The sequence below is a fragment of the Drosophila mauritiana genome, chromosome 2L, assembly GCF_004382145.1.
Source record: "Drosophila mauritiana strain mau12 chromosome 2L, ASM438214v1, whole genome shotgun sequence".
Classification (NCBI taxonomy): Eukaryota; Metazoa; Arthropoda; class Insecta; order Diptera; family Drosophilidae; genus Drosophila; species Drosophila mauritiana.
In genome coordinates, this window is record NC_046667.1 from 13,512,932 (window position 1) to 13,528,015 (window position 15,084).

Consider the following 15,084-nt stretch of genomic DNA (forward strand, 5'->3'; position numbering starts at 1 on the left):
CCCGGTTGATGGCGAGGATTATTGTTGCCAAAATGCCCATTCAAGCGAATCGCAGCGGGCCCATTGAAAGTGTTGTCGTTGTCGCTGTGTTCATCGAAAAGAAAGAGCTTCGCTTTTTGTTTAAAACAAGCTTTTCTGCCCAATTTTCAGCATGTGTGTGTGTGTGTATGTGGGGACTGAAATTTGATGCCCTCTTCCTCTTTGTGGCAGGCAGCAAAACTGAATACTGAAAACTGAAAACCGTTCACGAAATCAAACCGAAAACCGGTTCCTGAAATGGTTTATTAGAAAATCTCTGGCAGAGGCAGCAACAACAAAAGGCTCACCAAAAATGTAAACAAAATTGTCAGAGGCAGCGGCAACCTCATGAATACTCGAATACTCCACTCTGTGTCATGCAAACCAGATATGTATGAAACCCGAGAATACGAGAGCGTACGATCTCGTAAACCGTTTCGCACGCGACTTTCTTATTGGCATTGACCCGCAACACGGACACGATCGGTCCAATATGCACAAATATACAAATATATGTGTATAACTATATCGAATACCGATTCTAATTCGCTGTCAGCGTGATGAACGATGCTCTCGTTGGACTCTGGTTGCCGTTTTCCCGTTCCAAATGCTTATTTATAGGTTTCGGTAACGGTCACCATTAAATCGAGAAGGTCAAAAGTATCCAACGAAAATAAATAAAAGAAATTCTGAGCTATCTGTTCGTTAACCTTTTTATTTGAAGCCGATTTAGAAGTTGTATAGCATAAATACTATTACTACATAACAAATAAAATCGTTTATGGAGAATAATCTAAAGAATCGATATAATCTCAGAAGGTAATGCCCGTTTTCTTTTGGTTAAAAGCTCTTGCACTTAAAGTGCCCTTAATATTGTAAGCTGCTGACTCACCGAAATCAGTTGGAGTCTTAAACCACATTTAACTGCTAAGAAGTCATTGAACTTTTCGCGAATCAAAGTTTAGTTACTAATTTAAAAGGCATTCGAGAAAAAGAATGCGTTGCTGATTATTTACGAATGTGATTTTTATTCATGTATCATATAGAATTTGGTGCTTCCTCAGCGAGATTTGTAACAAATGAGGCCAAGGCCTTGATATTTTAGACAAATTTCAGCAACAATGGCTGCTTAAATATTTCTGTAAACTGCGTACTATTGTGTGTGGCTACATGTGTTGGCTAAAATTAGCATATGAAGCTATAAATGGGGATCCATAAACAATAGACAGGCTGTGCATTAAGCTTCTAGTAAATCGATTACACGATATCAGCATATCAATGGCAAGTTTTACTACAAATTGATAATTTCATTAAGGGGGTGGTGTTCGTTCGTCTGAACATAAATAACCTACCTGGAATTCTTGTTCGATTGTTCGCGGTGTTTATGCAAACACAAAGGCGTGTTGTCTGTTTGCTTTGTTTGTAAATAGCCAAGTAATAGTCGGCCCTAAAAACAACAACAACAGCAGTCAGTCGAAATGCCGCTGGCGGTAGTGAAAAACAAATTTCCTCTCTTATCTCAAATGGCTTGCGACTGCCCATTAAAGCGATTGCAATTAGCCCCAAACGAATTTTTTGTTGGTCTACCCTTTCGCAGAGTGGGTCCATTAATTTCGTTCTCAAGATGACTCATACTCGAGTCCATTATTTTGCGATTTAAGTGTACAATATTTAATAATTACGCGATTATTTGGTGAAAGTTCATGGCTGTGCCACTTCTGCGACCCAGTTCATAGTATCATTTGGTTTCTTTCTCATTTTTCGTAGTTATCTATATCTAAATTACATTTTAATTGCATATTAATCTACGAATGTATAAGCTACCTATTTGTAATATCATTCCATTTGCTTACATTCAGATACTTATCTTTATTGAGTTGCTTTTGTGAACGGTATTACCATTTATTGCTATCTTAAAGATAACACCATTCATAAGTAGCTGTAAACATTGTTATCTTTGTTTTTTGAATATTTACCGTTCAAAAGTTGAAATCGCAGACAGGTAACTCGAAACTTTAGCACCTGCCCTCCAATTTCGAATTGAACAATCTCATCTCAACTTCTGACCTCTTATCTGTCGGCGGTTTAGCCTGTTGTCTTTATTGCTTTTTCGCTTTGGGCAACGATTGTTTGTTTTCTTTTAATTGTCGAATAATATTGACTGGCGGACTTTTGAGCAAACTGTTTGCCACTGTCATCCGCATATCGCATTTTTGTTTTGTGTTTTTCGAAACGCCGTTTGATATGGCTTATGTCTGTGTCATTCGGAAGTGGAAATTGTTTGCGTCGATACGCTCGAGAGCATGACATGGAGATGCCATTGGGGCCACAAATACATGTGAAAGCTCACACAAACATGCCGGCCGTGCACTGGAGAAAATTACACTGCTTAGCAAGTATAACTTAGTCGGCTATCAAAATTTATGTTATTTATACAGTTAGCACAAAACGCTAAGTATTGGAAATAAATGAATTACAATGCATATATATGGATTTTTTTAACGTATGGTATTAGTCTTGTAACGGAATCGATAAAGCTAAAAATTTCATTTAAATAAATTGTAAAACATTTTATGAGAAATAAAAGAAACTTTAATTTTTATATAGTTTAAGTTCAGATCACTTTTAGCTGCATTTACATCCATTTTTTTAAATTAAACTTTTTTAAAGTTCAATAAATTTGAAATTTAATTTGCAGTGCCCGTTTTTCCCAGTGTACAAGAGCGGATTTTCAAATATCAGCGACACATGTGCAACCGGCAGAGTGGAAGGCATGCGTGTCCGTCGTCTGCCCCTGCCACATTGCCACTCCCCCCCTTTGGCCGCCCCCGTTTACCCACAATGTACGCGTTTATTTTTAAAGCAAATTGCATTAAAAATATCTTGCACTTTGCTAGCGTTTTGCTATTTCAATTGCAATTGCACAATTGCACCTTGTTCTTGCAATAGCAATTGCGCTAACTTATTTTCGTTCTCGATTGACAGCGGAAAGTGCAGCAAATGAAGTGCCAAATCGGAAGAGCTTTTGCGTTTTTGCAATTAACTCATAATATGTCCAAATTTGGTTGTCGCATCGAATGATTCACGAATTCGTGATGGGTGTATATGAATTTATCATTCCACAGCAGGCGTCTCGCTTGCGATATAGTGGGTTGGAAAAATGTATAAAAAACATTTTAAGACGATGAGCTACTTTTACCAAAAGATACTTACAATCTCAAGTCTCAAGTCTCAATCTCAAGTTTGGATTTACACCTTAAATTTACGCATTGAAATCTGTGATAAACCGTTAAAGCGCGCTATTTCCGCTATTTTCCAACACAATACCCATAAATTGTGACAACAGTGAATTCAAATTTGGGAATTTAAGTGTGTCGATTCGCCTTGGTGTGGGTTTGTCAATAAATTTGTGACTACGTTGCTGGAATAATTATGTGCGAAATAAGACATACCGTTCGGTCAATATATTTAAAATTGATTGAAAGTTACTATTCATTCTGGTTCGCTATCCCATTGCCAATGACTTTGCCACTCATCTTGGCCATTTTCCAGAAGTAATCGGCCACATCGCTCACAAACTTGGTGGATATATCCTGCAGTTTCTGGCCGGTCAGGAGTGTCTTATATTGCAAGTCGGTGAGTCCTGTCTCGGATTCCCGATTAATCAGCAGGGGAGAGTCCTTGAACTGCGAAGGGAGTATTATCAGTTTGTTTATTTAATGAATACCATTGATGGTATAAAATACCTCATCGAAGAGTTTCTGCCACAGCTCATCCTTTCGGTCCAGTTCCTGCTCATCAATGGCTTGGCTCAGGCGCGTTATGTAAAGACCGATGTCTTGGAATCGCTTGGTCTGCGGATTCAGAGCGGCCTTCACCTCGGAGAAATAGGCGATTTGAGATCGGAACAGCGAGTTTAGCAGGTGAACTGTCTCCTCCTTGGCCTGTCTTTCCAACTCCCTCTGCACTGGATCATCGGAGTTTAGGAGTTGTGGATTAGTGGGCTTGGCAGCGACCAATAATAGCTGTTAAATTAGACACTTAGTTTTTTAATAAATTGGGAGAGCTTAAAGCATTCCTAACCTGGGCTACTAAAAGTAAAGGAATATATTTCAGCATCGCGTCTTATTGATAAAAATTCGAAAGCCTCCGCACTCAATGAATGATGTTTTTGAACTAATTGATGGGAGCAGCAGGCACGTTTTGATTAGCAGTGGGATGCTCGAATCTCTCGCGAAGCTGATAAGCTCCCAATTGTTACTCCTGCTATGGATTTTGTTTTGCTCTTTCCCGATTTCGCTTATGATAATAGGCTTTTCCCAACAAATTTAGCAATTCTATGTCATCTGAATTGCGTTTCAGCTAAACTTAGGTTAACACGTTTTTAGATTCGGAGAGCATATTGGCCATTGATCTATCTTTATTCGCTGTCAAGGTCTGTCTAGCTGTCTGGGTGGTTTGGCACTCGCATGTTTTTTGTTATCAGCTGCCCAACAAACATAGGAATAACCTTGACAAGGGTATGGTAAGAAGAAACATGCATAGGTTTGCGTACACAAAACAAATATTTTGGGAACTCCGTTGCAGTATGTTCACATATATTATTTAATTTGATTAAATAGATCATTTTACCGTTTCCGAACGATTTTCTAAGTCTTTTGTAAGTAAAGACAAGTTGTAGTTCTTAACTACTTATAATTTATTCTGCAAACTACTGATATTTGTAATAATAATGCCAAAATGTGATTGGACACTTTTCTTTTTTTTTTTACAAACTCTGCGCACTCACTTTACATTTGACATTTTAAAATCATACTTATTTTACTTTACTTACCACTGGAAAGTATGCAGTGAAATTTTATCACTTCATTGCTCAATATGCGCAGCCAAAATAGCCCTTGGCAAATATAAAAGTCCTTCGCAGAAAAGTATGCAACACAAGTGAGCTTTGTTTGGGCTAATCTAAAAAAAGTGAATTTTTATTGACAATCTGATAAAATGCAAGCTGAAAAGTTCACTAGAATGCCCCTCAAAAAGACTCCTGAAGATGATCTTCTTGACAATATAACTTGTAACTGTGACCAAATCAACAATTTATACTAAACAGAACCTTTTGAGTTAAATTTCCTTTGTTTTGGAAAGCAATACTAATTCTACACAAGCACCAATTGAAATAAGTTGATGTTTTTGCGAAAATTAAAGTAAAATTAGAGTTATAAAAAACTAAAGATCTAGAGGGCCTAATCAATTTTAGCAAAGGAAATGCTATTATAAGCCTAATCTGTGAGATTAGATTAAGCAAATTGCCAAGTTGTTTTGGCGTGTTTTCCACCTGCCCTGGTGGGCACATGGTTTATGGCCCGCACGTTTTTCACCACCGAAAATAGGATTATGCACTTGGTTTGGAAAATATGTAGGGTTTATTTCGCCTAATTAGTTTCCTCCCGTAATAATCGCAATGATATCACTCAGAGTTCGGTCTCCGATCAGATCGTTGCAAATAGGAGTGGCCTGTTCGCTGACCCAGGCGGCCACAAAGTCGGTGTTTTCGTTGACCGTCAGGGTTACGAATTCCTCGATGATCTCGTTGAGTTTGCGATTGAAGATTCGGTACTTGGACAGGTTCTCGATCTGCGAGTTGACATTGCCAACGGAGGGGTAAATCAGGACATCCTTCACACGCAGCTGGGAAGTGAACACGCCCAGGGAGTAGCTAATCCTGCCCTGGATGTTCAGATCCTCGAGGGCAAAGAAGGCGCCACCGTTGCGCTTGATGCGATAGCCACTGCCCATGTCCACCTCGTAATCGGTGGTGAAATTGAGGCTGGCGAAGTTGATGTTGAAGGTCAAGCGACTCCTGATCACGTCCATGTTCATGGTGATAATCTCGTACTGATCGAGCCCCTGCAGTTCGAAGTTCTCAACTCCAAAGGTGCCACTGAATTCTCCCGAGTTGATTTCGAACGACCGCTTTGCCGCCTTCATGGGTGCCATCACAGGCATTCCAAATCTCGGGCTACCATTTTGCAGGACGACTCTGAATGCCTCCAGTCCGTCTACAATTACGCTGGAGATAGAGCGTTCTTGAGCTGGAAATTACATTTGATTGATACATATGATTATTACATTTTCCTTTATATTTTCTTCATATTCTCACCTGACAAAGGTTCGGCAACTTCGGCACCTTGACAGCTGGCCAGGGCCACGATAAGCGCAATCAGGAATGCAGACTTCATTTTTAGCACAGAACACTAGTTAACTCTTTTGGCAAACAAAATCCACTAGTCGAAGCTTGCCAAATCCATTCCTCTTATATAGGAAAACGACCATTGAGATAATCTATCGGTACACAGCACGAAAATATCAGTGTCTAGATTAAGAAATCTTATTATTAGGAAAACTTGAATTTACAGTGAATAAACAGCGAATGATTTCTTAGCTTATATTTACAAAAACATGGCTGGAATATGGAACAGTGTGTTATTTATTCTTAAAAAATTAGTGTTTATAAAGATTTAAAAAAAATATTAGGGGCATTCCTCCGATATGAACATTTTTGTTTATTTACACAAAATGGTGAGGTATTGAGTACAATGGTTTAAGATATTCCCTTTGATATAAAAATCATATTCTGAAAATCGCTATATCTTATTATATTTATTTGTATGAATCTACATTTTCTTTCTGTGTATGTGAAGTAGCTTTATTAATCGGGAAATAATTTGGCAAAGTGTTTTATGACAGATAGGACACAACTTGAGATTAGACCGCCTTTGAAATATAATGATAGCTAATAGATGTTGTAAATATTAAGCTTTTTAAAACATCATTTAAATTTCCCAATGCAATGATCAAAAAACCCACTGAAAGCCAGCCACTCCCCCAAAGAAAAGAGCCAGGTGACGAATTCTTGATTCATAAACGGTTGTTTAATGACCGATGATTTGTTTACCAGTCGAACTCGGGGGGAATGCAGACTTCCTTCTCTCCACCCTCACCACCACCACCGGAGATGATCTCGGCGATGCTGATGTCGTCCAGAACGCTGTTGACGGCGGGCAGGGCAATACTCTCGATGGTATCGGCAATCAGATCTTCGTTCTCATTGATGGCCAGCTCCACGGCCTCGGCCAGGTACTCATTCATCTTCTCGTTGATGCTGCCATCGCCCAGGATGCCCTCGATCTCGGAGTCAACCTCACCCAAGTGGGTGCGGACCTCCAATGACTTCAGCTTCAGGTTTCCGCTGACCACACCGAGGGAGTACTTCAGAGTGCCCCAGATAACCATATCCTTGATGGCGAATTTGGCATGTCCGGCACCGACCAGATTGATAGTGAATCCGTACTTCTTGAGCAGCACACTCAAATCGTATTGGGTGTCCACGTTCACGTCGCGGAAAGTGAACTTGTAGGTCACCTTGCTGGTGATGGCGTTGACCTTCATCTCATCGATGTCGAACTCATTCAGACCGTTGAGACGGAAGTGATCAATGGTTCCCTGAGCCTTCAGCACACTGCTATCGATGTTGATATCCTGATGGTCAATCCTAAGAGGAGCCAATGGCGGAAGGCCGACACTGGTAAAGCCACAGGGCATCTGCTCCTTAATGCCCTCGATCAGATCCACAATCGTGCTGGAGATCGACTGGGATTCTAGAGAATCAAATGGATAGTTATGCTAAATATTCGGGCATTGGTAATCATCTAGAATACTCACCAATGGGCTGGCCCACGGAAGCCGCACTGGCAACGGCCACAAAAGCCAAAATAGCCACGAAGATTTTCATTATTGCTTTGACTGAGAGTCCTACCGACTGATCGTAGTACCTACGGTATTTATACTACTCAGTCGTCCGGTCGCACGAGTCGCTTTTTATAGACGATCCACCTTTCAGGTGGGGTTGTGATAAGCGGGCTTCGTACTCGGGAACGATTTGATTAGCCACCGGGCGTGCAATCGATGGCCTATTGCTGTCTTATCTCGGCCAACGATTCCCCGGTTGGCAAATTTTTTAATTTTAATGATTAGTTATATATACATGGAGGTACTTATCCTAAGGAAATGATCAGATCTAAAAAGACAGTTTTCACTAAAGCACAAACATTGCCGGCTTGTGGAGGAGTGTCAAGATCAAAGTCTGTTTGGGGTGTGTCCCCGCTTGGTTATGGTTAGAAAGCCTTCGAAAAGTGTGTTTTTCTAAACCCATTTAAAAAAGCGAAAGATTTCGAATAGGTTGACTTGGAAACAAGATTTTGAAATCATTGGTTTCGCGATTACAAAGTACTCATGTATGAAAAGTTTGGTCTTACGAAAACTTTCCATTAATTGGTATTTTAAGGTCTTGCAGGTGTGGAAGCCAATGTGAAACATTCTAACAAATTAATTATCGAAATTGAAAACGAATACCAAAAATGTAGCATGATTTTAATCTTCTGCAGAAGTTTGTTTTGAATTAAAATACTCCATGCACTTCTGCGGATCTAAAGTCTGCGAAAAGTTTGTTTATTGATTTACAATCAAACGATTTTTAAGTGCATTGAGTGATTTATGAACGATATCTCGACTGGGGTATTTAAAGGTCTTACGAATGGATCCATTAATATAGAAATCCAGACGGTTAACACCTGGTGGCTAGTCAAATACTCTCTTAATGAATTATTGGCCTTAAAGTGAACGTCAGTCCTAGCCCAATACATTTATCAATAAGTAGTTTACCAAATGTGTTTGTTCCCATTGTAAAATCTTAATCAGAACAGCAATAAATCACTTTTTAGTACGCCTTTAATGTTCTGAAGAGTACAAAAAAGCCACTGAAGCTCCGAAGACAAAAGAATTTACCCCCACTGAGTGATACGAATCGGTCATTGAGTGTGATCCGCCGACACCTGCATGGAGTGGTTGACGCAGTTTTACCCCCGGTAGCCCAGTTATTTGTGTATAATCCAGATCGCAATGATAGGCAATATATATTCTCTAAGTGATATTGACATTCGATTGGCCAATTGGCCGTCGAGATTAAGCCAAAACAAGCCACTCAGGCGATACAAGTGTTCCTTTTTTTACAAACCACTTGCCGAATGATTTGATTCCTTCGTTTTAAATCGGAAGCCTATCGTGAATTGGGCGTTATGTTCATGGCAGCTCCGCTAATCAAAAGCAGCGATTAGCATGTGTATTTGTTAACCTGGTTAAGTGATCCCTTCCCTTCCCCTCGTCTTACCCTTCTAATCCCGCAAGTTTTGCTATAAAAGCCACTGACCGGCTAGGACAATCAATCAGGTGGCTGGCTATACAATGAAAGCTATCGTTTGTGTTTTTGTGGCACTTCTGGCCTGCGTAGCAGCCTACGATGTGGAGCTGCTCACCGAGGAGCAATGGGACCAGCTGGTGGCGCGTAATCGTAAGTGTCTTAAGCCATCACCTGACCAAACATAGGGCTAATTGCAATGTGATTCACAACAAACAGCCGCCAAGCCCGATACTCAGGGTCTGATCTTGAACGGATCGGTGAAGAAGGCCATCAAAGGACTGCTGAACCAAATGCCTTGTGGTTGGCCCCAATACGGAATCCCCCCACTGGATCCCTACACCAATGCTGATCTCCGCATCCACTTGGCCGAGTCGGTTGTCGAGTGAGTTATAATTAATTGGAATGATCATATCAGTGGGTCTAATAGTCATCCTTAGTACCCTGCTGCAGTTCCTGCGCTTCCGTTTCGATGGTCTGGAAGGTATGGAGATCAAGAAGATGAAGGTCAGCTACACCTTCAGCAAGAAGGTCAAGTTCCACTTCAACTTCCCAGAGCTGAAGGCCAGCGCCCACTATTTGGACACCAACACCTTTGTGAATCTGCTCAAGGAGCTGGGATTGTCGGTCCGCTACGAGAGCTCGGGTCCATTGTCCTTCAGCCTGCAGAATCTGTCGATTCAGGGCGAGTTCAAGTACAAGATGCCCTTCATCTTTGGCTCCATCAAGATCTACAAGTTCAGTTGCGCCGTCGGCCTGGGCGGTGTATCCTCGAACATTGGCGGTGTTATGGGAAACGGAAGGATCAATGAATTCATCAACGACATGCTCGACAAGGAGATCCCGGCCTTCATCAATGGCAACCAGGAACAGATCAGCGACAAGATCGAGGAGATCTTTGTGCCGCTGGTCAATGCGCATCTCACGGGCCACAAGATCTGGTATCTCTTTAGCTTGCTGTCCGCCACCACTGGCAGCTGCAATCCCACTCCCGCTCCCTGGTTGGCCATTGAGTCCAAGAAGCTAGACTAAGGCAGCACCCGCCCAATAAAAAGCAATTCAAACGAGTCCACGATCTACGTTTTAATTAGTCCCCATTCCGTCTGCTATCTCCGCTCAATATCACCTTCTACGCGTTATCGTCTGCTGGGGATTTTGGTATATAAGACTCTGTCCGGGGGTTGGCCAATTCAGTAGCAAGTTCAGTTGCTAAAAGTCACAATCAAGCATGCGTTTCCTGGTAGTCTTGGCCTGCCTGGTGGCCGTTTGTGCCGCCGGCACTCTGCCCAACGAGGTGGAGCAGCGTCTGTTGGAGCTGGCGGATCAGAATGGTGACATCGATCTGGTCGTGGAGTCCCAGGAGGGAATTGATGGTGAGACTCAAAATGTTATTTAATTGATTCTAATGACAAACATTGTCGTTCTTAATTTTAATATAACCGACTCAAAATTGAAACCCATTCTTTAGTTGCCCCCCAGTTCATTGTGTCCTGGCAGGCGCGTCGCTTCATCCGCAAGCTTCAGAAGCAGATGGAGTGCGGATGGCCCCAGTATGGCATTCCCGTTCTGGCTCCTCTTCGCGTCAACGAATTCGACCTGGACTTCAAGAAGGGCATTTTCGAGACCTTGAACCATGTGTTCCGCCTCAAGATCGCCGGACTGAATGACTTCAAGATCCAGAAGTTCAAGCTGAACGTGATCACCAGCAAGATTACCTTCGATTTCCTGTTCAAGAACATCGATACCACCGCCCAGAAGTACGACACTGATACGCTGATCGATGCCCTGCGCCAGTTGGGTCTGTCCGTGGAGTACGAGGGATCCGGAGAGTTGTTGTTCGACTTGGTCAACCTGCGCATTGCTGGCACCCTGAAGTACAAGCTTCCCATGCTGTGGGGCTCCGCCAAGATCACCTCGCTGAAGACCACCATCTCGCTGGAGTCCGTGACTTCGGACATCACTGGATTCATGGGCAATGGCAAGATCAACCGCGCCATCAACAGCCAGCTGGAGAACATCGTGGTAAAGGGAATCAATGGCAACCAGGACGCCATTTCCGAGACCATCGAGAACGCCATCGTGCCGCGAGTGAACAAAATGCTGAAGGGCAAGGACTTCTGGACCCTCGTGGACCTGATCCTGTCCAGCAGCGATGGTGAGAGTGAGGACGATCCGATTGTCGTTGATTGCGATCCCTCCGCCGATCCATGGGCCTAAACTATGGGAAAACTGTGAATAAACACTTGTCGATATATTCAATTATTGGTCTACTTTTGGGGTTTTTATTTCTGGAATCCCATTGGACTTTCATTTCCTGCTCCAATATCCAAAATCAATCTGTAATTATATGCACTGAATCCACCGAATGTGGTTTGTCTAAACAAAAAAACCTTGAATAGCTATTATAAGTAGGGCTGGGTTTAAAGACAGAATAACTTATGTTTATTATAGCATTTTGTTACATTTTGGATTCCAAATGAATTTGGGAACACATCGATTATCTCTTTTGCACCTGCCTAATCCAATCTTATCGATTTCTCGCTACTTAAGTGGCTAATCGTTATTTGTTGATTAGGCAAGGGAAAAAACTACTTGTACTGTTTAAACATTAGCAGTTCCTATTTGGCATTCGCGATGAGAACTTCTTGTGTAATTTTTGTGGCCCTTCTGTGCTGCTCCTTGGGCTCCGCCAAGCTCTTCGATGATGAGCTGCGCGAACTGACGGAGTTCCTGCGTTTGCAGATGCGATGTGGCTATCCGGCCAGAGGGGTTCCCATTTTGGCCCCGGCTCAGATGGCCTACAAGGAAATCGGCATCAGAACTGAGAACTTTGGGTGATTATAAGCAAGAACTTCACAAATAGGAGCTATTCTTAATAGAACTATACTAAACCGCAGATGCAATGGAAACTTCACCGATCTGATTATCGAGGGATTGGATGGCTACGAGTTCTCCAAGCTGGAATGGAACAACGTTTTGCACACCATTAAGTTCGACATGAACTTCTCTAAGATTTCCCTAAAGAGCACAAACTATAAACTAAATCTCCTGGCTCATCTATTTGGTGCCGATTTCTCCCTGTGGGGTGACGGTGCCCTCAGTCTGGAGCTGATTAACTTCCGAGCTTACGGCAGCTTCGTTATTCGCCCAAAGTCGGCCACCAGTGGAGTGTACGTTAAGAGCTGGAAGGTCAACTGGGAGTTGGAGAAGGCAAAGTCGCAGACCACGGGCTTTATGAACAGTCGTCTGTATACGAAGTTCATCAACGATCTGATCCGGGAGTATCTCGATATCATGATCAATGACAACCCCACGGAAGTTTCTCAATTTATGGAGGAGCTTATTGTGCCGCCCATGAATTTGGTTCTGGATAATCTGGCCTGGTATGAGATTACCGCTATCATTTTGGGCCTGGTCGAGGGAATTTTGCCGGTGGAGCCTATTTGCTGAAGTGCTGGCAACAAACGATTGCCAGGTGTTCCAAGTGTTTAAATGTGAATAAATTGTCTATATAATCAATTGATAACAAATTAAATGGAACTACTTGTATTTTACCATTGTTTTATTATTCTTAGAAACATTTTACAATCATAGCTATAAGAATAAAAATCAGTATAATAAAAACTTAAGAGCCATCTTGCTAACATTAAGTTTTATATGGCTAAATATCTATTTTAAAAACAGTTTCCTCAATTATAATTAAAGCATTAATAAATCATTTTTTTCTACTCTCTTTGCAGGTAAGCTCGATTAGATTTCTCGTTGATTGGCAGTGAGTATATGAAATATTCCCGGCTTTCATCATCAATTACTATTTTTGGGGACCTCCATTAAGTGTTCTAATCACTTTCGACCATAAATTATTGTTGATCTTTGTGCGCCGAGAATTCCCTAAATCGAAAGCAAAGTCCCTAATCGGATTGGGAAATGAGAAAACCGCTGCCGAGCAGCACCAGCAGGACATCTCAATCGCCGGGCTCAAAAGCGAAGCACGAGTCCTGGCGCAACAGGACTTCAACGGGTGGTCCTTTGATTTTCGGTCCAACACTTTCTAGCCTCAGATTTGCGAGTGGCGTTGCCAGCCAGCAGCTGCTTCATGTTTTTTTGTGTCACTGTCTCTTTTCATAGACTTTTTCCGATTTCGTTGAGATTATTTTTTAGATTGCGGTCTAATGTCATCATTTGTTGTTAATTAGTTCAGAGTACTGTAGTGTGAATCTCCTGGATTTTTTGGTCCCACTCAGAACGCTCTGCTCAAACTCCTCGGCTTTCTTTCACCGCAATGGAATTCGTTTTGGCTCATTTCATTTGCAATTTACGAGCCATCTTTCTCTCTTCTATGTGTGTTTTTCAGGACACACCTTGCGTCTCCTCAAGAGATTGTCATAATGCAAAAATAAACAAAAAGCCGCTTTGGGTTTTGTCAAGAGTACGTGCTCGGTGCTCGGTGCCCATCTGTGGGATGTCCTGCTGGTTGTGGCATTGTCTGGAAGGAAGTTTTACGACCTACCAGACAGTCTGTTGCATTGAGCATTGTCCTTGCCGACTAGCAGACTTTTTGGCCACATTCCCATAGCCCATAGAAACGTAAAAACTAGCGAATTCGACCCAACCCCATCCATTTGTTGACATTTACGAGGCAATTTTCCAAAAGCCATTAAATTCCTAAGCTGAATATACCAGTGCTCCGGGCATCGCTTGGCCTAGTTTGATTAGCCTCGATTTGTGTATGACCACATAAAAATCTACTGAACTCATCTCATTTTCAATGAGACACTTAAGTGTTGGTTTTTGCATATGCCAGAGGCACCCTGGGTGGCTACATGAGGATCTCAGCTGGAGGTAGGAAAATATTCCAAAAGGATCTCAAGCAGGGTCCTCAGTGGTACTCCAATAAAGGAAAGAACTCTTGGATTGTTTACTTATAGGGAAGATTAAAGGTTTGAAGTTTTCTGAGGTCATAGTACATAAAATATTTTAAAATAAAATAGTTTTTACTATGGGTTCAAAGTCCTTGCTAACAAGAAAACCATCACATCTGTCTAAGAAACTTGTTCACTTGTCAGATAAACTTTTTAATTAGTTTGCTCTTCTTTAATTTAATTTTCTAGGCCGCTTTTAAGTGTGTAAGATAATTAGCTGGAGTTCCTGCCATATTTCCATTTCACCATTTAAAGCGAGTTTTAACCACTTAACTGACTCGCAAAATCCCCTCTTTGAAGTGGCCCACATCCCTGCAGCTCACCTTAGACCAATTTTAATTGCCAACGCTTGTTTTTGGGCTTTCAGAGCGCTTTCAGGCTCAGGCCCCACCTGCTTTCACCGGTCCTGCCACAAGGATAATTGAAAGAGCGAGTGCAAAGCTTTGCTTTTCATTTTCCACACTGGCAAAAGACGTAAATATTTGCATTCGAGGCAACCCTCTTGTGCCAAAGAAGGATTGACTGCCAGGAAATTGGGGTTAACTTAAAATTTATGATGCACTGAATTGTTGAACACTCGAATTAGGATTCATTAGCGGAAAGGGGGCGAAATAAATCATAGAGTGCCAAACCAGAGAACGAGATAAGATACAAAATGGGTTACGACAAAGGTCGAGCCCTCGCATATGGAATATCCTTTTGTTTACTTAGAGAAGCTGACGTCGTTGTTTTCCCTCTTGTTGCGCATTAAATGGGTTTTAATTTGAAACGTAGTAAGATCGCGACTCCTGCGTCCTGTGCCCCTTTCGCGGCAATTGTGCTGGCCAAGTCAACGGTGAAAACGAGATGAGAAAATTCAAAATACCCAGCGCAAGGATTCGCTGTAATTGAGCA

The 15,084-nt window shown here is 41.9% G+C and overlaps 7 protein-coding genes across 7 annotated transcripts in view; 4 read left to right on the forward strand and 3 right to left on the reverse strand.

The window, feature by feature from the left end:
- The window catches only part of LOC117140259 (centaurin-gamma-1A), a 53,620-nt gene that overhangs the window by 1,756 nt on the left and 36,780 nt on the right, over positions 1-15,084 (forward strand). The window lies entirely within an intron of this gene.
- On the reverse strand, positions 3,478-4,207 carry LOC117140333. The gene is made up of 3 exons (XM_033303184.1): positions 4,102-4,207; positions 3,765-4,043; positions 3,478-3,704 (listed from the first exon to the last, which is right to left on the reverse strand). The coding sequence occupies exons 1-3, from the start codon at positions 4,135-4,137 to the stop codon at positions 3,507-3,509; spliced, it is 513 nt and encodes a 170-aa protein (XP_033159075.1). The 5' UTR covers positions 4,138-4,207; the 3' UTR covers positions 3,478-3,506.
- On the reverse strand, positions 5,408-6,315 carry LOC117140312. The gene is made up of 2 exons (XM_033303161.1): positions 6,176-6,315; positions 5,408-6,107 (listed from the first exon to the last, which is right to left on the reverse strand). The coding sequence occupies exons 1-2, from the start codon at positions 6,252-6,254 to the stop codon at positions 5,452-5,454; spliced, it is 735 nt and encodes a 244-aa protein (XP_033159052.1). The 5' UTR covers positions 6,255-6,315; the 3' UTR covers positions 5,408-5,451.
- Positions 6,926-7,843, reverse strand: LOC117140343. The gene is made up of 2 exons (XM_033303195.1): positions 7,738-7,843; positions 6,926-7,673 (listed from the first exon to the last, which is right to left on the reverse strand). The coding sequence occupies exons 1-2, from the start codon at positions 7,805-7,807 to the stop codon at positions 6,967-6,969; spliced, it is 777 nt and encodes a 258-aa protein (XP_033159086.1). The 5' UTR covers positions 7,808-7,843; the 3' UTR covers positions 6,926-6,966.
- On the forward strand, positions 9,292-10,336 carry LOC117140287. Its single transcript, XM_033303125.1, has 3 exons — positions 9,292-9,421; positions 9,488-9,653; positions 9,709-10,336. Exons 1-3 carry the CDS (start codon positions 9,316-9,318, stop codon positions 10,298-10,300), a joined length of 864 nt encoding a protein of 287 aa, XP_033159016.1. The 5' UTR covers positions 9,292-9,315; the 3' UTR covers positions 10,301-10,336.
- Positions 10,461-11,527, forward strand: LOC117140280. The gene is made up of 2 exons (XM_033303112.1): positions 10,461-10,641; positions 10,737-11,527. The coding sequence occupies exons 1-2, from the start codon at positions 10,497-10,499 to the stop codon at positions 11,483-11,485; spliced, it is 894 nt and encodes a 297-aa protein (XP_033159003.1). The 5' UTR covers positions 10,461-10,496; the 3' UTR covers positions 11,486-11,527.
- On the forward strand, positions 11,897-12,817 carry LOC117140302. The gene is made up of 2 exons (XM_033303149.1): positions 11,897-12,102; positions 12,166-12,817. Exons 1-2 carry the CDS (start codon positions 11,903-11,905, stop codon positions 12,716-12,718), a joined length of 753 nt encoding a protein of 250 aa, XP_033159040.1. The 5' UTR covers positions 11,897-11,902; the 3' UTR covers positions 12,719-12,817.

Excerpts from the sequence above, each read along its gene's own strand:
- LOC117140302 (XM_033303149.1), top strand. The coding sequence starts at position 11,903 with ATGAGAACTTCTTGTGTAATTTTTGTGGCCCTTCTGTGCTGCTCCTTG. Across the intron at positions 12,103-12,165 it reads ATCAGAACTGAGAACTTTGG|ATGCAATGGAAACTTCACCG; the intron begins GTGATTATAAGC and ends ACTAAACCGCAG.
- LOC117140287 (XM_033303125.1), top strand. The coding sequence starts at position 9,316 with ATGAAAGCTATCGTTTGTGTTTTTGTGGCACTTCTGGCCTGCGTAGCA. Across the intron at positions 9,422-9,487 it reads CCAGCTGGTGGCGCGTAATC|CCGCCAAGCCCGATACTCAG; the intron begins GTAAGTGTCTTA and ends CACAACAAACAG. Across the intron at positions 9,654-9,708 it reads TTGGCCGAGTCGGTTGTCGA|TACCCTGCTGCAGTTCCTGC; the intron begins GTGAGTTATAAT and ends AGTCATCCTTAG.
- LOC117140280 (XM_033303112.1), top strand. The coding sequence starts at position 10,497 with ATGCGTTTCCTGGTAGTCTTGGCCTGCCTGGTGGCCGTTTGTGCCGCC. Across the intron at positions 10,642-10,736 it reads GTCCCAGGAGGGAATTGATG|TTGCCCCCCAGTTCATTGTG; the intron begins GTGAGACTCAAA and ends CCCATTCTTTAG.
- LOC117140333 (XM_033303184.1), bottom strand. The coding sequence starts at position 4,137 with ATGCTGAAATATATTCCTTTACTTTTAGTAGCCCAG. Across the intron at positions 4,044-4,101 it reads CTTTACTTTTAGTAGCCCAG|CTATTATTGGTCGCTGCCAA; the intron begins GTTAGGAATGCT and ends CTAATTTAACAG. Across the intron at positions 3,705-3,764 it reads GGCAGAAACTCTTCGATGAG|TTCAAGGACTCTCCCCTGCT; the intron begins GTATTTTATACC and ends CTCCCTTCGCAG.
- LOC117140312 (XM_033303161.1), bottom strand. The coding sequence starts at position 6,254 with ATGAAGTCTGCATTCCTGATTGCGCTTATCGTGGCCCTGGCCAGCTGT. Across the intron at positions 6,108-6,175 it reads AGTTGCCGAACCTTTGTCAG|CTCAAGAACGCTCTATCTCC; the intron begins GTGAGAATATGA and ends TGTAATTTCCAG.
- LOC117140343 (XM_033303195.1), bottom strand. The coding sequence starts at position 7,807 with ATGAAAATCTTCGTGGCTATTTTGGCTTTTGTGGCCGTTGCCAGTGCG. Across the intron at positions 7,674-7,737 it reads TTCCGTGGGCCAGCCCATTG|AATCCCAGTCGATCTCCAGC; the intron begins GTGAGTATTCTA and ends TTGATTCTCTAG.